We start from the raw sequence: 20,177 nt of genomic DNA, 5'->3' as shown, positions 1-20,177 counted from the left end.
AGCCAATTTCTTCTGGTTCGTGTGTCCCACGGCCAACAGGGCCAAACCTGTCCGGATAGCCAACAGGGTTAGGACAGTAAACAAAGTTTGAGTTCGCCTCCAAGGCAAATATGATGGCATACGCCTTGGAGGTGGGCATGGCCGCGTGAGTCCCGCAGCGTCGCTCTTGTAGCACTGTGTTCCAATGCCGATTACTCCAGCGATCGGGCAGCGGAAGATCATTTCACGTTTCAGTGCCTCTGCACCTTTGACCAGGACGGGTGCCTCGGTTTGGGGGGGAGACATGTTTGGCTCGTCCGGAGGGCGATCACGAGTGGGGGTTTTTGTATGCCCAGGGGAATCAGGATGTAGGAGCCGTTGGGAACAGCCATCGGTATCGGATTTGGTGATCTTGAAGGAAAAGCGTTAGAGGCCGAAGGGCCCTTCTCTTCTGCAACGTTAGGAGGGAGATATCTTGATAGATCTGGAGCGGGGCGCTTTGGAAGGTTAACTCGTCTCGGGAATGCCATATTGCCGAAATGGCTTCCTTGGTGGTATAGAAGTGAACCCTCGTTATTACATCGTGGCTGGGGGGAGAGTCCAACCCCATCCCCCCACCCCGCCTCGGGCACAGCCTGTGGGTGCCATCCAGTATGAGTTGTGCCTTGTCCATGTGCGGGAGCAGCGATTGGAAAAAATCACCCACATATTCAGCTAGGTCTTTATCCGGCACTGAAGAGGGGCTCCAACGAATCTGCAGGTTATTGCGACGGGCCCTATTTTCGAGGTCCTCCTGTTTACATTCAAGAACCTCACTCCTGTCAAGCAGTGACTGGATCGAGCATTGCATTTCGACAAGAGTTGCAGCGTGTCCTTGGGTCAAGTCTTCAACCTCCCCTAGTCTTTGTTCAGCATCTGTGACCCTCTGGTCTGTCGGCTCCAGCTTAGTGATAAGCTCCGACATACACAATCTGAATTCTGCCTTAATGTCTAACATGAAGGACTGGATGTCCTCCTTGGTCGCCAGCATCCCCCTGTCCTCTGGGGTCTTCTGAAGATTGAGTTTGAGGGGGTCGGACGACTTCCCTTTATCTGACGAGAGCAATGTAGCAGAAATGTCAGAGCTCCTGGGAGGTTTGAGATGCTTAGCCATTGCTCCAGGTCTCAGTTCCAAGGACACTTATGCCAACTCGGGCGCAAAGCAGCAGAGATGAGGGGGACCCACGGAAGACTGCTGTTGGAGGCGGTAGGGCGAGATCTGCGGTTTCTGTCCCACACTATATAGAGGAGCGAGCCACCAGACATAAGAGGTTGGAATTTGAGAAACGTGGTTGTGGGTGAGTCAAGAGCTTGAATGGTTAGTAGGCCTCTGGCTGGGTCTTTGTAGGATAGGGCACAAGGTGGGAGGGAAATCTGAGGCTAGGGCTCGAGAGGATTGGGGGTAGATCCTGAAGAGCCTTATTTGGTGCTGAAGACTGTAGGGTCAGGCATCTGGTGTCAGGATCTCAATGAACCCACCTGTTGGCAGATGGCTTTCCAGGAGGGGCCACTTCCCACTGTTAGCAGGTGAAGAATGGGGGGGTTAAGGCCTCCTCCAACGGGCAGCAGCAGGGCCTGTGTCTGCAGGCGTAGGATAGGGGAATGGGCCGGGGCGCCCCAGGAAGCAGGTTAAACAGATGCAGAGAACAGGCTGAAGGAAAGGGAGCCCGGCGGGAGAAGGCCTTTGGGTTGGGGTGGGGGGAGAACCCCAAAGGCTGTTGTGCTGTTGGTGGGTTTCCCACCAATTTGGGGCACCATGAGGCAGTGAGGCGAGCCCACTGTCAGGAAGAAGTGTGACAAAGATGCGTGGCAGTCTGCGGGGGGCCGCGCCACTGGTGGGCCCAGCGGGGTCCCGGTAGGAGAGCAGAGACAGGATTAGCCTGCAGAAGCTGGAGCCCTTTAGTGGAGGGGGAGTCCAAAGGGGGCGATGTTTCGAATCACGCCCAAGGGCTGGCGCTGCAGGTGCTACTCCCAAGGGCCAGCAGCCGGCACCAGACGCGTTGGAATTCTCGCGTCACCTCTCCGGGGTGTGGGGCAGTGGAGGAAACGGGGAGTGCCCAGAGTGTGTCGGGCTGTCTGGGGCTACGGGAGCGCTGGAGTCTGCCTCAGCATGGCGGCGAGGGCCTTTGATGTTCGCTGCAGGGTTCCGCAGCAGCGCTGCCAAAGCTAAACCTCCTTTCCATCAAGGGCAGAGGCACCGGCAGTGACAAAGCGGAATCTCTCTGCGGTTGTGCCCGCGGCCAGCTGAGAATGGCGAGACGGCTTCATGTGGGACGGATCAAAGAGGTAGAGACCCATTAAGGAGCCAGGGTCCCGTTTGCAGTGGATTGCCAGCATGGGCATCAGTTGCAGGCTTCAAAGGAGGCGCGGAGATTGCGTCTTCTTGGCCCGTCCGCCATCTTGGATTAGGAGCGGCAGACGGTGGTGCAGAGTTCGCTGGCACTGTTTCGGGGCTCCAGGAAGCGTTAAAAGCTCATCTTGTAGTCTGCGGTTGTCCCAGATCTTCTGATTGCTGCCGCTGCCTGTTAGGGAGAATTCTATGCAAAGGCTAATTTCCCAAACCTAGTGAGTCCCCCAGCAGCTTAGCTGGATTTTTGGGGTTTATTTTTTTCTCCTGCTAAGAGTGAGACTCTTTTACTCCCACTCTTAGACATGATTTGAGGTGTTCTTTTATCTTTCCATGGGCCTCATTACGACCCAGGCGGACTTCGCGGTGCTAAATGCACCGCGAAGCATGGCGGAAAGCCGCCGATAGCGCCATGGGGGTTGGCGGATTTACCGCCCCATTCCGACCTCGGCGGAGCGGTAAATCCCCAATCCCCATTCTGCCCTTCCCCATTCCCATTTTTGCCCCATAGGGTATAATGGGAGTGGGGAAGGAGTTAATTACGCCACCGTAAAATACGGTGGCGTAATTAACAACGAGGTCCCGTAGCGCCATGGTTTTCTCCGGCTGGTAAAACCAGGCGGAGAAAACCTCCATGGCGCTACGGGAACTCGTAGTATGGCGGAGAGGTACGCCATGCACTACGCTGGCGTAATACCCTCTCCGCCAGGGTCCTAATGAGGCCCCATGTGTTTTATGGGCCATAGGGTCTCATGTGTTTTTGATGTAGGTTACACAGCACCCTCCGTGCCGTAACCCAGGGGTGTCATAGCGACCCCCCAACATAGACTCCATACCCTGGGACTGACTCCTGTCTCCCAGGGCATGTAAAGTCACCATTGGCTTTACTAGTCCCAAATTATGAACAGAAACCAGTACAAACCATCCTATTGTGGACGTACTGGTCGGGGCAATTCGGTTGCCCTGGGGTCTTTTAGAGGGGGCACGTCTCCGTCCCCCCCTGATCGAGTTTTGGCTGGTGGCAGTGGATACTACTTTTTATATTCGACCGCGAATATATCTCTATGGGATTTTCCCATTGTTCGAGGCTACCAACTTTAATTATTTAATTCCTATAGCCTCGAACATACCCGCCGGTTTATTTATTTAATATTAATTCACCAGGTGGTATTTTTTGCCAGAACTTGATTCTAAAATGGCGATTGTGTTCTCTTCTGTGACTTCAACCCAAGTCGAGCCCTTCCACTTTTTGGCGGGCTTCTCCACAGAAACCTCCAAAAGTGGTGCCACTCTGTCTGGGTACCACAGGGGGGTGTGGGAGAGGGTTTAGGCACCCTGGACTGAGTTACCTTGGTAACTCAAGTCACACTCTTGTGTGATTGGCATGTTTGATTGACAGCTAGGCTGAATGAATGGGGGTTTGCTGCATAAAAGCAGGGCTTTGGGGACTGGAACTTCAGAAGTCGCCACAGGACCTAAGAATCCGAGGAGGGAGAAGTTGAGCCGACCTGCAACGACGACACTACCGGTAGAGCCCTGCTGAACCGTCTCACCACTTTTCCCGACGACAGAGGAGATCTCCAGTCTGGAGAGTCTTCTTCCTTTGACTGGTGGGGATAACCAGTTTTGCCTTCTTTTCACCTTCCTGGAGCATCTCGTGGCCGCCTTGCCCGTGCCAAGCACCCCGGCAACCGGAATACCATGGTTTACCACTACCGCGAAGAGAAGGGTAGTACCTTTTGACAGAAGAACTCCGCGGCTGGTTTCTTCCCTGGCAGTGCAACAACCTTCATCTTTCCTCCACGGTGAGACCTCCTCTTCCTCTGCATGAAACACCGACTTGCAACCGCTGCCAGGAACAACTGCCCCCGCTGGAGCTTCCTTCACACTTAAGGTACTGTGTCCCGCCTGGCTTCCCTTGCGACAGACCGTTCGGGGTGACAGTAAAGCCTCGACTTTCTAACCTGGGCTAGCCTGGGACAACCTAGCTAACTTTTCCTGACTTTAATTTCATCCTTTTTGTGTGAACTATCTACAAGACTCTTTGGGCATAACCCCACTGTGTGAACCTGGACCCCTTCTGCTTGCTCTCTCCAAGAGTGGGCCTTGCAATTGACTTCCTTGCTCTCCAGTAGAACTCTGCAGTCCTCCAGTAGAACTCTGCCTGTCCTGCCTTACTGTGGTTCTTGTAAAAGCATTGAAACTTGTGTGCTTCCATAACTCTGCCTTTTTCCCCTCCATTTTTTATAACTTATTAGAGTGCCATCTTATGTTAAGCGCTCACCTCTGTCTGAAAATAAGTGGTGTTTCTCACTAAGCCTTGTCTAATAAGTAACTAGGGTTGTATATATATGATAGTGACTGTGTGCTGAATTTACTCACCTCTTTTTTGCTAGTGTAAATTACAAGTGTGTCTTTAAATAAATAATTATATACTTTTACACCAAAGCTCTGGTCAGTGTTTGCTTGTGCTACTGTGTCTCTGTACCTATTGTGTATACTCTATATACTGCCTAACTCTTCTTGAGGGACGTCTGACTGCTCAGCCACAGCTACCAAGTGAATCTGTGCGGTACAGACTGCTACCAAGTGGGTTTACTGCCAAACACCTGTAGTCTTAAATCTTTTGCAGTGGTCCCCAAGGGAACTGCACAGGTTTCTGCCCAACACTTCCTTATCTGCCTTGAAAAGACGGCAGGAACATCTTTTATTTATGGTACGCTGCGGGCATTGCGCGCTGGCCATCAAGGGAGCTGCCACATCGCTGGCTCACATGGCTACGCCCCCCTGTGCAGGACTCTTAAATCTAGCTGTGATTAGGTCTTTACTCAATTTGCATGGTTAGTGTAGGCCTCTCCAACTATACAGGATTCTCAAATATAGCTGTGTTTAGTCTTGCACTTAAATCTAACGGTGTTAAGTCCCACACTTGAATCTAGGTGTGTTTAGACTTGTACTCATCTTACACTGTTAGGGGCAGATCCCCCTCCCACTATACAGGATTTTCGAGTGTAGCTATGCTTAGTCTTGAACACAAATTCTGTTCAGACTAACCTGACACACATCTAGAGGGGACCAGACCGTGATGGTATAGTATCAACACTCCACCAATACCTCAGAGAACTACATAGACAGCTATCCGAACTGAGTCCTACCCCTCCCGACAACCGTATGCCCAGCACCCCCCAACCTTACCAGACAGCGCTCCTAGAATACATACCCAACCCACCTGAAGAACAGACAGCACCAAAAGCACCCAAACTTACTAACTCAAGAGGAAACGCCAGTACTGCCCTAGTACAAGACACTACAGTCGACCACTCGACCCGTTATTTCTGCACCAAGCACCAAAATGTCCCGGAACAGGAAGGGGCGCTGAGAAAGAGCACAGGATCATACCACACTAGTCATAGACCCACAAATCCAACCTACCGCAGCAGCAACAACCTCTAATGCAGGAAACACACTGCCAAAAACCAATACGACCAGAACGAACTTCGAAAGGGAAACGTCCTTCTCTCACACCATACCTCGCAACAACCCCAGATCCTGGATACCCCAACGACACAGACATCAAGACGTACAAAGAACCATCTGAGACAACCAGAATAAAGGCGGGAGCCTCCAAGAAGAGTGCGGGAAGACTCCGACCCGATCACTCCATACATCACAAGAACAGAAGTACACCAACACCCACGGTACACCATACAAAACGACAAAGCACTAATAGCCAACAACCCAACCATCAACCTAACTGACTGATTCAATGAAGAAGAAGCCTTTGCTGATCTTCATCCAATCGGCATGAATATGGAAGCTCTGCTATTGAACAGCCAAGCTTTCAATCTAGCAGACTGCTTCAATGAAGATGCAGCCTTCGCTGATCCTCATCCTCTTCCAATCAACGCCAATAAAGTTCCACCGCAACCAAACAACTGCAAACCAAAACAAGAAACAACCAATAAGCAAAACCACACCAGAAAGATCACTGCAATTTAATCAATGCAAGGTCAATGTCTAAACATGCCACCGAAATATACGATCTGCTTTGCGACGGAGGGATCGACATGCTATTTGTACCAGAAACATGGCTAGACAACTACAAGATCACCCTCACCAACTGCCTGCCTTAAAACCTCAACTGCATCCAAGCAAACAGAAAAACCAAAAGAGGGGGGGGCGGGGCGGGGACTGGCAATCACTCACAAGAAACACCTGGATATCAAATTGGAAGACCCACTAAACATTGATAAATGCGAATCCTTAATCATATGTCTATCAGTAAGCCCCAAAACAAACCTGAAATTCATACTGATATTCAGACCACCAACCTACGATGCAACCTTCGTAGACGCCTTCAAGGAAGCAATCACCATCGTAGCCATCAAACACAATCACCTGATCGTCCTCGGAGATGTCAGTATTTGGTTCGAAGAAGAAACCACAACCACACAAAAATCTCTAACCAGCAATGAATCTACAACAACTAGTCAAAGGAGCAACCCACTCGGCAGGGCATACACTTGTTGATATGTTTGCGAACAAACCACTCCTTACCGCGGCACCCCCAATTCAAATACTCTGGCACGACCACCTCATCATCCCCTTCCTGATCAAAATGACCACTCCACTAAATAGGAAACTAGACAAACCACTGAACGCCATGAAAAGAAACTGTAGAACCATCAAAAACTCCAATCCGATTGAACTCCTGGAGCTCAGCAAACCGCATCCAATATTTATGGAAGAAGCTGACCTGGACAAAAAAGTAGCCCTGCTCCACTCCTGGATTATAACAACTATAGACAACATCGCCAAGAAAAACCTTTCACTCCTTCTCATAAAAGAGCAATGGCAAAATGGTTCACCCCACTACTCAGTATCATGAAAAGAAAAAAACGAAGACTAGAACTAGATTCGAGGGAAAAAAAAACGACACTGCGAATAAGATGAAATTCCTGCAACATAACCGTGCATACAAAAAGGAAATACAAAAAAGCGAAGAGGAAACATTACGACAACTGAATCTTTGAAGCACCAAACGCCCAAAAAGAACTCTTCAAAATCATAAATGAAATTAAAAATCCACCGGGCTGCAACAACACACCGACTCACTCTATGAAACTATGCAATGACCTTGCAGACCACTTAAAAAACAATCACCAGCATCCAAGGAACCATACAAAGCAGACCACCCGATCATACTTCGATCCCCACCTACACTCAGGAGGAACATTTGAACAAACTCCAAAGCTTTCCTGAAATATCAGTGGAGACGTTTGTGAAACTGGTGAATCAAACCAATAACTCTGGTTCTCCTGAGGACACCTGCCCCTTCGGACATATACAAATTGATTCTTAAAAAAGGAACTCCCATGGAATACCTCAGGAGTGGCCTCAACCTTTCAATCGCAGCTGGGAAAGTGCCACAAGCATTCATATCGGCGTACATCAGGCTGCTACTCACAGCGGGAACCGTAGAGGACCTCTCCAACTACAGACCGATCTCCAACATCCCGTACACAGCCAAGCTGCTTGAAACGTATATATATACAAAACAACCCAAGAATTTATAGAAGAGCACTGCCTACTAGACCAGGCACAAGTTGCCTTCAGACCAATGAGAGGAACAAAATCAGCTCTCCTCTCAATATAGGAAGACTTAAAAATAAACGCAGACTCGGACAACAGCACTTCCTTGATACTTCTAGACCTATCCACAGCATTCAACACAGTTAATCACGACATCCTCATAACGAGATTAGAAGGACTCGGAATAACAGACACCGCCCTACTGTGGATCAAATCCTTCCTAACAGAACAAAAACCGTATGGATAAAACCCTTCAAATCCAACCCGAGAGATTCCACAAGAATCATCCTTCTCCCTGCTATTATTCAACAACTCTCTCTCATATATATATATATATATATATATACTGCCTCCGCGATGTATTCAACTGGATGAACTTTGCCTCAAAATCAACCCAGGCAAAACAGAAATAATGATTGTCACAAAAAATGGAGGAGAAAACCACTTCATCACTTGGCCAAGGGAACTCGGGGCAACTCCAGCACCTTCGCCGATTGTTAAAAAAAAAAAAGAAAAAAAAAACCTGGGGGTCCTGATGGACAATAATCTCACACTAGAGCCACAAGTAAACGCTCTACCCAGGAAATGCTTCTTTCTCCTTCGAGCAGCAAAGAGGATCCTACCGTTCCTATCATTCGCCAACAAAGTAAACCACGATCATTGCTCTCGTCATGTCCAGAGTAGACTACGCCAACAGATTCTACTTAGGTATGCCTGAACGACTTCTAAAAATACTACAAAGCATACAAAATGCTGCAGCCAGACTGCTTCTGAAACTACCCCGAAGAGAGCACACAACACCTGCCCTAAAAACACTACATTGGCTACCAATAAAATAACGAATAAAATTCAAAACAATGTGCATCGCCCACAGAGCAGTACACCATCAAAGTGCTGAGTTCCTGAGAGAGAAACTGCGCCTACATCAACCAACAAGAACGCTCAGATCAAGCAACGACATCTGCCTGGAATCGAAACCCTACAATAAAAAAAACCTCTATTCTTTCACCAGGCGCCGGAAAACTGGAACGACCTTCCAAAGCGCATACGTAACACAAGAAACCACCTACTATTCAGGAAACTACTCAAAACCTGGCTCTTCACGTCATAACTAGAAGACCGCCCACAGGGGGACACACACAACTAAAACATCGATGAACGAAGAGACAGATCCTGATCCCCACCATGCAATCAACTGGGAAAAGATTCTAAGGAAAATACTCCACGACATACCCAACGACTTACAGAGAGGCAGCCATATTAGGACCCAAAGACGGAATACATAGCAAGACCAAGACGGAAGCACCAGGACGACTCATCAATAGCTCCCTGGCCCAAACCATAGCCATGCCCCAACAGACCCTAGTCAAGACAGATAACAAGGGAATAAGGAACTTCCCATCCCTCAGCTCTGAATCAGAGGGTGAGAAACAGACATAACCATTCTCATTATAGAATACTCATTTAGATGCAGCGGGGAGCATGCTACGCCATCACACACAAGCAACAATCAAACAATAGCTTTTAAGGAAGACGCTCCACGATAAAACAAACGACTAACTGACAGATAGTCATGATAGGAGGAAACAAACGACTGAATACATAGGCTGATCAAGATGGAAGTACTAGGACGTCTCATTAACCGCACCATGACCCTGAACCATTCCAAGCTCCAGCAGACCACAATAGATAACAAGAGAAGAGGTAGCACCAACCTCAGTTCCCACACCCGAAGGAAAGATTCAGACATGCCTATTGCACCATACAATGCTCACTAGGATACAGCTAGGTCCGCGTCACACTCTCACACACTACAGTGAGATGATCTATAAGGAATCGGCAACAACTCCACCCTCAGGAATACAGCTCAAACGGAACAAGAAGTATCATACTCAACCCATATAAACTCACACAACCATTTCTCTCTGAAGCAATCCACATGCACTTTACCACACTGCATCAACATATAAACAGCACCGACAGCACACAAGGTCTCGCCCGATTCGATACTTGCACCAAAGCTCAGCACACGGTGTATACCGAGCTGAAGCCGCCAACAGCACACCACTTCTCCTACACCCCCTCCACCCGACTAACCCTACCCGCCCTCCTTCTTGTTTACAGATCCGGCACAGCGCCTGGGGACCAATTCCGTTGGTGACGGTGTGCTACATAAGTACCTTTAACATAACATAACATACACTACACATCACGATAGGGTTAGTGTTAGTCACGTGCGTGCCTTTACGATCTTTGAAAAAAAGATGCAATACTCTGCGATTACCACTAGATGTCAGACTATATGCACATCATTTTAATCTATGCAGATCCAATCATCTGAAATACGATTACGGTGAGTAATGTACGTCATTCTCAGCCAACCCCTCCCCTCCAGTCAGATGCTTGGTTCTTATCTGCAGAAATAGATTACTTTGATGCAAGAGGATCCCCCCTGCACCTACTTAATTTTGAACACATTGGCCATGCCTCTACACCAAGGAGCCTTCTTTCTACAGTAGACCTTATTCTAGGCTTAGTCTTGTAGTTGCTCCTAAGGCCCTCCTAAACCCATCCTCTGAATGAAAACCTAAGACAATAGACAACAGAATGTAATGTTTTTATGGAAAACCCATGACTAAATGACCTAATGGTGACCACCTTGCTGTGGCAAATAAACCATCTGTGGGGAGCATGAGATTGGCAATGCCTGACAGGGACATAGAAAGGGTTGAGTTTGTGACATTGAAGGTCTGCACTAGGTTTGATAATGACTGTAAACATGAATTTTCAGAATCAACCCTGGGGGGTGGATTGTGTTCGTCCGCCCTATCATACGGAACACTGATGTCTAGCCAAACTCCAAAAAGGTGGTGTAGCTGAACAGTAAGGCTTAGACTCAGAGTGTGGGGGTGGTCTATGGCTACAATGAGGCACACACGAGCAATCCAATAATTCAAGTTAGAGGGAAGATGTAACAAATATACAACTATTTACTATGCCCTGGAATACACTCTAAGCAATAAAAACCCTAGGTAAGTATTGTCACACAACTGCTACTTATACACATTCACAGCTTGGCGGTTCTAATAGCAGAATACCAACACTTTACCTTCAGTAACAGTAAGACAATTCTAAGCAATACGGAAAGCAGTATTTTAAGGAACTGCTTTAGGGTAAAGCAAGTGAGAAGATAACGAATAGTAATTTGAACGGAACACCCCCAACAATCCTTAGTTTCTGGTCCCTAGCTTTTAATCAGTCCTGCCCTGCTACGAGATGGGGCCTAGTGCCCTAAGAGCCACCAGTTCCACAAGTATCACTTTGCAGGGAGTCGGGAGCTAGTTGATTTACAAACAAGAGTTGACATGGCCAACGGTTGCCCAGAAGAAGAGAACAAGGTAAGCAAAGCTCTTGTAGATTTTCTCCCAATCCCACCACTCTGGCGGAAGCCTTCGTGGGGGGATGTGGGAGATTGAAGGGAGATTGGCGGAGTGGAGATCCTTGACCAGACCTCCACTGATCACAGTGCAGCAAGTCTTGGTAGGACTTTACGTTTGTTTAACCGTATGGCAGGCTGTGGGACAGGAATAGATATGCAAATTCGATTTCCCCCCCCATACTCCCATTTCTTGATCAACCTCTTCAGTGCTTCACAACTCTCCTTGGCCCACTTGCTTCTAGCCTTTTTCCGGTGGATGGAGGACCGGAGCAGCAGGGCAGCGTTCACGTTTGGCATCTGTTTTAGGTCTGGCTAGTTGGTGGTTCCAGACTCTGGCAAGGCGGTACTGAAGACTGGACAGCTAGGCACCGTTGGTACGATAGGATGAATACCTTAGGCGACCGCCAGGAAACATGGTTGATAGCGGCATCCATCAAGATCAGTGGGCAAATGGAGTTCCTTGTAGCAAGAACAAAGGAACAGACCCTATAAGGCTTCTCTTCAGTTAGGAGTGTAGCAGCTGCAAGGGAAGTAGTCTGTCTCGCCAGAGGAGGAGGCTGAGGACGACTGAGGTTTAGAGTAGAGTGATGCCGCAGCAATCACTGAGGAGTGCGGCTGAGGATGGGCCGATAGCAAGAGTGTATCCCCCTCCATCTGCCTGTACTTGGTGTCCAGGTGTCGATTGACTGGCTGGAATGAGTGGGGCTTGAGCCAGCCCTTTTTGGCCAAGGTGACAACGTCCTTCTGAATCAGGATCCCTGTTCTAGCTGCGGGACGTAGCGTGAGGACTTCGGCGAGGACCCCCTCTGCTGGTTGCTCGACATTGGGTTGAGGAAGGCCCTAGAACTCTGCCAGCCCTGCAAGATGTTCGAGAAAGGCCTTGGCTGATGACTGTGCGTCAGGGTCCTCTTCCTCGTCCGTGTCCACCTGGGGGTCCGGTTAGGCCGGCAAAGGTGGACGGGTGCTGGGAGCCAAAGGCTGAGGTGTTGAGACTGGAGCCTGAGCTGGTACGGAACCGCGTGCACTATCGGTTGGGGGGCTGGAGCAGGCAGCGGAGGCTGCACAGAGGCCTGCGGTGCCAGTACTGGGGCATGCAGCGCCAGAGCACGTCCTGAGGGTGGCCCTGAGGAGGACCCCCATCCAAGGAGATTTCATGAGCCAGAGGAACCTTTAAGAAAAACTTGTCCTCACAGGCCGGAGGGGGCGGTAGGTGATATTGAGGAGTAGCGGGCGGCTGCTGGAGCCGTTGCGTGCTCTGCCCATACGGACGCAGCAGGAACCTGCCCTGTGCAAATGAAGAATAGGCTGTAGGCCACGTATTTGGTTGACACCAGTCCCACTTTGACACTCGTTCCTCCACCTGCTCCCTTCCTTGGTGCGAAATCAGACGGGTGTCCCTAATGTCTGGCACGACGGCCATCTTGTTGAGCTGCCTTCCACGTGCCTGCGTCATGTTGTTTGGCTCACTGGGCCCAGCCTCGTTCAGGACTCTTGAGGCCAACCCTGCTCTTCAGGCCGAGACCTGGTAGGCGTTTCGCCCTTGGCGGATCTGCCAGTAGTACTGCATATAGGCGCGCCCTCAGACATGTTCTGGTACTAGGGCATTGCCCCTTGGGTGAAGACCCGGTAAAAGATCCTTCCGGTCCCTCAGCACTGTCACCGGGAGGATCCACTGACCCCGTGGCCTGCCGGCCGGTAGCTTAATTAGCCTTGGTACTCGTGCTGGTATGAGAACCTGAGAGGTTCCGCCCGTGCAGGCAAGTCCTTGGAAAGGAGTCTCCCTTACGGGGTGCTCTAGAAAAGAGTGGCCCTACCTTGGGCCTGGATCGATGCTTGACAAAGTCCTTCAGGTCCTCTGGAGGCGATCTCTGGAAGAGCTCCCTCCACCTGGCTAGTCTGTTCCTCATAGACCTCGAAGAAAGAACGTTGCACGCGGTACAAGCTTGCCAGCTGTGGTCTGGGCCAAGGCAACGTAGGTAAAGGGGGTGGGGGTCTGAAGTCAGAAAGTGTCTGTTGCAGGATGGACACCTGTTGAAGTCGACATGCACTGAGGAGGACCGTGACGCCCGAGGATCGAGTACCTGAATGAAAAAAGACAGAAGGAGAAGAAGTCTCTGTGCATGGAATTACATGGCCGAAGCCAAACCCAGGTGCACTGCTGAATTCGGCCTATTCCCATCAACGCGGAAAAGGGGACCGGAGGGCGGAGTCAGGGCAGCGCATGCTCCCACGGCCGCACCACCGCGTGCCTCTAGATTTAAAGGGGAAGAAGGTTTTCTCTGGTGAAAAAGGTTCCGCCTCCCGTCCCTAGGAAGGGACGCCCATGCAGTATGGAGGAAATGGGACGGGACGTAAGAGTAACTTTGTGTACCTTTTACTTTGTCTTTGGTAACTTTGGTATTACTGACATAATGAGTCCAGGTTGGGCTGGTGGCAGCAGATATTTCTCTACTGTGGTTTTGGTTTTTCTCTCATACACGTTTGCATTTTACCGTATAAGCCATTTAGAGTACCATATACTCGATAATGTCTGTGCCACAAGATTTGTGCCTGTTGTGGGGGGGTCAGAAATGAGGGCCGGACACAAAGTTGTAATGTTTTCAATGTTAGACATTTTATTAAAATAAAAGGGTTTGGATAAAGACCTTCCTATCCAAAGGAGAGTTTCCCGGGTTATGAAATCAAAACTAAAGATCAGCCTGTGTCTCGTCGTCCAACTTAGGCTAACTGTCCTCGTGCCCAAAACGTATCTGACCCTCACACTAAAAATGAACAACAAAATGTGCAAGGTAAACGTCTCTGCTTAAAACTCAGAACAATACGTGCAAAAACTAAGTTTATAAATCCAACAACACAATACCTATATCCATTTTGGAATTTGAGACGTTCTAAATATATATTGCTTTGGATTTTTGGTCAAGTCTGTCAGACACAGAAGATGTTAAGTGAAAATTATGTGCACATGAATTGTGAATGCTATGGTGTCTGGCAAGAAGAGCACTCTCACCTTTACTACTGGAAGGACTGGTATAATGACAACATGCCATCAAGAATCTAGGGATTATAGGGTCTTATTCATATTGAAGAGAAGAATACAGCGTCTCTCCATCGGCTCACATGTGATCCTCCCTCCTAAAACCGCCTCCAGGGTCAGGATAAAGAAGCGGCTGCCATCCCCCCAGGCCACATGGGAGGAGATTTTAGGCTGGGGATCAGTGATGAGTCCACATGAGTCATCACACTGTCCTTTGGCATTCATCCTGCACGCTCAGGTCTGCAATTGCCACACATGGATTGTAATTTCCCAAGCAAAGCTCCTGCTTTTCTGAGCAAAGTGGCAGTCTGTGCATGACAGGATGTGGTGGCTGGGTCTATCTAGACCCAGTCCACATCCAGGCAAAAGTATGTCAGTTGCTAGGCAGGTGTGGTGGCCTGACGCTATACATGATTGGACAGGCCAGCCAATTTGAATGGTTCAGATCCTTACCACTGGTTGCCTAGGGGACAACCCTAGCTCAAGCCCCACTCATTCCACCCAGTCAATCGACACCTGGACATCAAGTACAGGCAGATGGAGGGGGATACACTCTTGCTATCGGCCCATCCTCAGCCGCACTCCTCAGTGATTGCTGCGACATCACTCTACTCCAAACCTCAGTCGTCGTCATCCTCCTCCTCTGAGGCATTGCTAGGCAAGGAGGGGTACGGGAAGAAGCTGTATTCCAACGCGTCCCTGCATCTTCGTCAAGCCAACGCGGATGCCATGCTGGCAGCCATTAACCAGAGGCTTTGGCGGGAAATTGTGGATTTCCTCCCAGAGCTTCCGGCACAGAGCCAATCGCGATTCAAGGTGGGACTGGCAGAGGCCAAGATGGTGGCACAAGACATCATGGTGTCCACCGTGGCCCAAATTGACACCTCTGGCTGGGCCATCTGCATTGTCACGGACATGAGAACGGCCTAGCTCTGTGCTACTAAATTCAACCCGGATGTCCAGGAAGGCATCTTGGACCTGCCGTTCGAGGGGGGGGGTGACCTCTTTCAATCCACCACAGACGAGGAGCTGGATAAAAAGAAAAACAGCTTGCAAACGGCAGTCTTTATCCATCCTTACAAAGACGACATCCAAAACGTACACCCAGTCACAGCATCGCTCGGACAAGGGGCGTACATACGGAGGGTTCTGTGGCCTCCAAGAGCATAGGTTCAGGCAGCCGGACCGGCGCAAGCAACAAACAGTGTGGGGGGAGTAAGGGCTTTTTCCAGTCCCCCTCCTTCGCAACATCCTCAGAGGGAAAGAAGGCATGACGTGCCCCTCCGGATCCACGTGTCACCAGTGGGGGGCAGGCTTGCTCTCCATGCACACTTCTGGTGCCAGAACTTCGCTGATCCCCTGGATCCTCTCCGTAGTATCCACAGGGATACCGCCTACCCATCCCAGCCTCACCTCCCTCTTCCCTTTCACTCCCACAGATTGGGACAGCAACTCTTTTGGCGGAGATCCAGTCGCTCGTCGAGAGCCAGGCAGTGACGGAAGACCCAGCTTCCCATCGAGGCTTGGGCTTCTACTTCAGGATTTTCGCCATTCATAAAAAATACCAGGCGTGCCTGAGAGTTGTGCTGTACCTTTTCACCCTCAACCTCTCCCTACCTCTACAAAAATTAAAGATGGTTACGCCAGCTTTAATAGCCGAGACATTGTGCAAGGGAGACGGGATATGCTCACTGGATCTGAAGGACGTGCACTTAGACGTCACGATTTGGCAGCCTCAACGTTGTTTTCTACAATTCAGGATCATGGGCTACCATTTCCAATACAAGGTGCTTCCCTTCAGCTTCAACTCGGCCCCCAGGTTCTTTACCAGGCTGATTAATACAGTGGCGGCCCTACACATCTACCCGTACCTCGACGACCGGCTTGTCAGGGCTTCATCTCCATAAGCGGTGCACCGCACTTCCCACGCTCTTATGAGCACACTGCACGATCTGGGCTTTTCGCGCAATCTCAAGAAGTCGCCGCCTATGTAGAAACTGACCTTGTTGGGGCTCATCTGGGACTCGTGTGCCGAGTTTTTCCTTCGGAGGACAAGATCACAGCCATCAAGAGGGCCACTGCGCACTTCCTCAGCAGAGAGGTGACTCTGCCTGGTGGTACTAACACCTACTGGATCTCATGGCAGCGCTCCTATTGGCCGTCCCTCACACAAGACTCAGAATGAGGAGGATACAGCTGCACTTCGCAGCAACATGGAACCAGTAGCGGGGTTCTCAGGCGGAGATAATCAACGTTCCTCCTTCACTTCCCCCGGACCTCACATGGTGGTCCAGGGACTGCAACCTGCGGACGGGCAATCCTTTCCAGCAACCTATATCCACAGGTCACCATCTCTACTAACTCCTCTCTCGAGGGATGGGGGACCACCGTGGACAACGACTGCATCCATGGCACCTGGACCCGGCAGGAGCAGGAGTACCACATCCTTTGGCTGGAACTGAAGGCCATCTGGCTAGCGCTCAGAGCCTTCCTTCCGGTTATCGAGGGCAAGATCGTCCTCATTTAAACAGACAACTCGACCAGCACCAGCATGTTCTATGTCAACAAGCAGGGAGGTACCAGATCCCCTCCACTGTGCAGACTGGCAGTCAGCATGTGTGAATGGGCCTTGGAGAACAACATCAACCCCACTGCCGTCCACCTTCCGGGGGAATCCAACCTGGAGGCGGAAAGGCTCAGCAGACTGGGAGTGGACAATGACGAGTGGCAACTGAACGACCTTGTGCTGCAGGTGATCTTCACCAGATGGGGACACGCGCAGGTGGACCCATTTGCCTCCTGGGACAACAAGAACTGACAACAGTTTGCCTCGTGGCAGGGACAGGGCCCCGGCTCCCTGGGAGATGCATTTCAGATTCAGTGGAACGGCATGACAGCAGACGCCTTCCACCACACTCTGCTGATACACAGGGTGATCTGCAAGATCAAGGAGTCTCGCCACCTCAGCGTCATTCTAATAGCTCCATGGTGACCAGCCAGGCCATGGATCTCGGAGCTGCTCAGCCTCTCGTAGAGACCACCTATTCAACTTCCGACGGGCCCAGCACATCTTCTGGCGCAGCAGGGGGGCAGGGTCATCCACCCGGCGTCACAGAAACTAGCCCTCACAACGTGGTTCCTGAGCAGGTCACGCTAGGGCACCTCAGCCTTTTCCAGGCTAATCTAGAGATCATACAGAACGCAAGGAGCAAGGCTACCAGGGCCCAGTATAAGAGCAAGTGGACCAGGTTCTGTCACTGGGCAGACTCTAAAGATATCAACCCCCTTGCATGTACGTTGGACGACATGCTCTCTTTTTCGGCGCACCTCGCCCACTCGGGCGTGCAGGTAGACACTTGCCGCACTTTCTTGGCAGCCATTGGGGCCTACAAAAACTTAGAGGAAGAGGTGTTCTCCTCTTCCAACACGATTGTCAAGAAGCATTTGGTGGGACTCGGTAGACTCTACCCGCCCATCAAGAGGCCACACCCACCCTGTATGGGACCTCAACATAGTTTAGGGTGCCCTGGCGCACAAACCATTTGAGCCGATGGTGCCTGTGGACATCAGGCTGGACACCATTAAGACGGCCTTGCTAGTCAGCCTCACCTCGGCGCGCAGAGTCAGCGAAATCCAGGCGCTTGTCGCCACAGAGCCCTATACTACTTTTAACAAGAATAAAGTCCTGCGGACACACCCAGCCTTCCTTCCTAAGGTGCCTTCTGCTTTTCATCTAAACGAAGAAATAGTGGTGCCTACGTTTTTTGCTGAACCTAAAGACGAGGCACATAGAGTTCTGCACTGCCTCAATGTCAGGCGTGCCCTGAAATTCTACTTGGACAGGACTAAGGGCTTCCGCAAGTCGGTCACACTGTCATATTCAGCGGATCAAGATCGGGGTATCGGGCATCCAAGGCCTCCATAGCCTATTGGATGGTCTCGGCCATCGAGGACAGCATAAGCCGCTTCCGGCCAACATGCGTGCACACGCGGTCAGAGCCAAGGCAACGGCCATCGCTTTCCAGCGGCATGTCCCCTGGCAAGTCCTAAGCAGGGCGGCCACCTGGGCCACCCCTTTGGCTTTCTGCAAGCACTAGTGTTTGGACGGCGGCTCTAGATCCGAAGCGGCTTTCGTACAGGCTGTTCTTAGAAACTTTTTTGCTTAAGGAGGGTCTTCGCTCCACTCTGGGGCTACACTCAGTTGTAATCGCCCATGCGGTATGGAGGAAAGGGACAGGACGTAAGAGTAATTATAAGTTACTCACCGTAGTGACTAATGTACTCTTAGTCCCTTTTCCTCCATACGTCCCACAGTCCTCCCCCCCCCCCCCCCCCCCTAATGAAACTGGTTTCATTAGGCAATGTTAATCCATTGTCGACGCGTCTATGGGGACTAAGGTGTGGTTCCAGCGGGCGGAGTCCGGGCAGCGCATGCTCCCAGGGCCGCACCCCTGCGCACGTCTAAATTTAAAGTGGGAAGGTGGTTTTTTTCTAGTGAAAAAGGTTCTGTCTCCCTAGCAAGGGACGCCCATGCAGAATGGAGGAAAGGGGATTAAGGACTACGTTAGTCACTACTGTGAATAACTCATAATATCTCTACCACACCTCACTGTAAGGTGATGTGTGCTCTGTGAATTTCAGGTCTCCCTGCACTGATGGTCTTAGGGACTAATCAGTAGCCCCAGAAAAGGTGAGCAAAACCAAGGTAAGTAAGGCTTAGGGCTTTACTTACCTCCAAAAAGTCAGCTCAGGGTGCAGACAACCTCAGACCTGTGGAGTCCCATTGACATCTATGGAATGAAGCAACACAAAGAAAATGTAATCTTTAACAGTGACACTGTGGGCTGCAATCTAGATGCATCTTCAGTAGTCGAAATATGAGTGCTTACTTTTCTCACTAAGAACATCTGTTAAAATGGTCTCATCAAAATATCTAACGACCCCTCCACCAGCCAAACCCTGGCCTGCACCAATCCCCTCCGCCATCCCACAATCTGCTTCATCCTTCCGCAGTCCCCAGACCGCTTAAGTTAACCGGAACGCCCCATTTTTTTGAAAATAGGAGGCCCATTAAGGGCCTGTATTACAGCAGTCAGTAGGGCAAGTAACAGTGAAAGACCTATGAATTTTCATTTTAAATGCCCATTTGAACGGCCCCTAAATAAGGACCCTTTCGTCCCCTCCCTCGACCCCCCCTAATCTCAGTCTCTGTTTGGCATGAAGGATAACTATGTGTGTTTGTTTTTCTTTAGAGCCTATTGGATGATACTCAACCATTGGTCAGATCTACAGGTGTGCTTGGAGTGTATCAAATAACATCTAAATATTGGGAGCAGATTCCTCCAGCTATTCTTACTGATCTTCTGAAAAAAGTACTTGGAGACCTGTCTTCTGATGTTAGCTCGGCTGATATTCGCTGCTCTGTTTTCAAGGTAATAAATACTCTTTTTATGTTTTATATCACATCATTCATGCCACCCTGCAGATACCTAGGATTAATGTCTGGTACAAGGAAAGTGTATATCCGACACAAGATTGGTAAGGGTATATTCCACCAAGAAAATGGCTTGGTCAACATCTTGGATGTTTCTCAGCCTCTGCAACATTTAATTTAGGTAAACACTGGAAGCTGCCTTGTTTTAAAGGAATTATTGTAAAAGAAAGCTGGTTTGCCTATTGGGAGCTTTTCAGAGCTTTGAGTCCTATACTATGAGGGACTTAAATGTGCGGATTAGGCATATTATCTG

The 20,177-nt window shown here is 50.0% G+C and overlaps 1 protein-coding gene across 1 annotated transcript in view; it reads left to right on the top strand.

Annotated features, from left to right (window-relative positions):
- Window positions 1-20,177, top strand: part of NCAPG2 (non-SMC condensin II complex subunit G2) — a 1,155,695-nt gene that overhangs the window by 564,892 nt on the left and 570,626 nt on the right. The window contains exon 12 of the mRNA XM_069647980.1: window positions 19,683-19,862. Within this exon, the coding sequence (XP_069504081.1) occupies window positions 19,683-19,862 (180 nt within the window). The remainder of the gene's footprint in view (window positions 1-19,682; window positions 19,863-20,177) is intronic.

This window comes from Ambystoma mexicanum, chromosome 2q (assembly GCF_040938575.1).
Source record: "Ambystoma mexicanum isolate Mex_15411 chromosome 2q, UKY_AmexF1_1, whole genome shotgun sequence".
Classification (NCBI taxonomy): domain Eukaryota; kingdom Metazoa; phylum Chordata; class Amphibia; order Caudata; family Ambystomatidae; genus Ambystoma; species Ambystoma mexicanum.
This window is presented reverse-complemented; position numbering and strand designations above follow the sequence as displayed.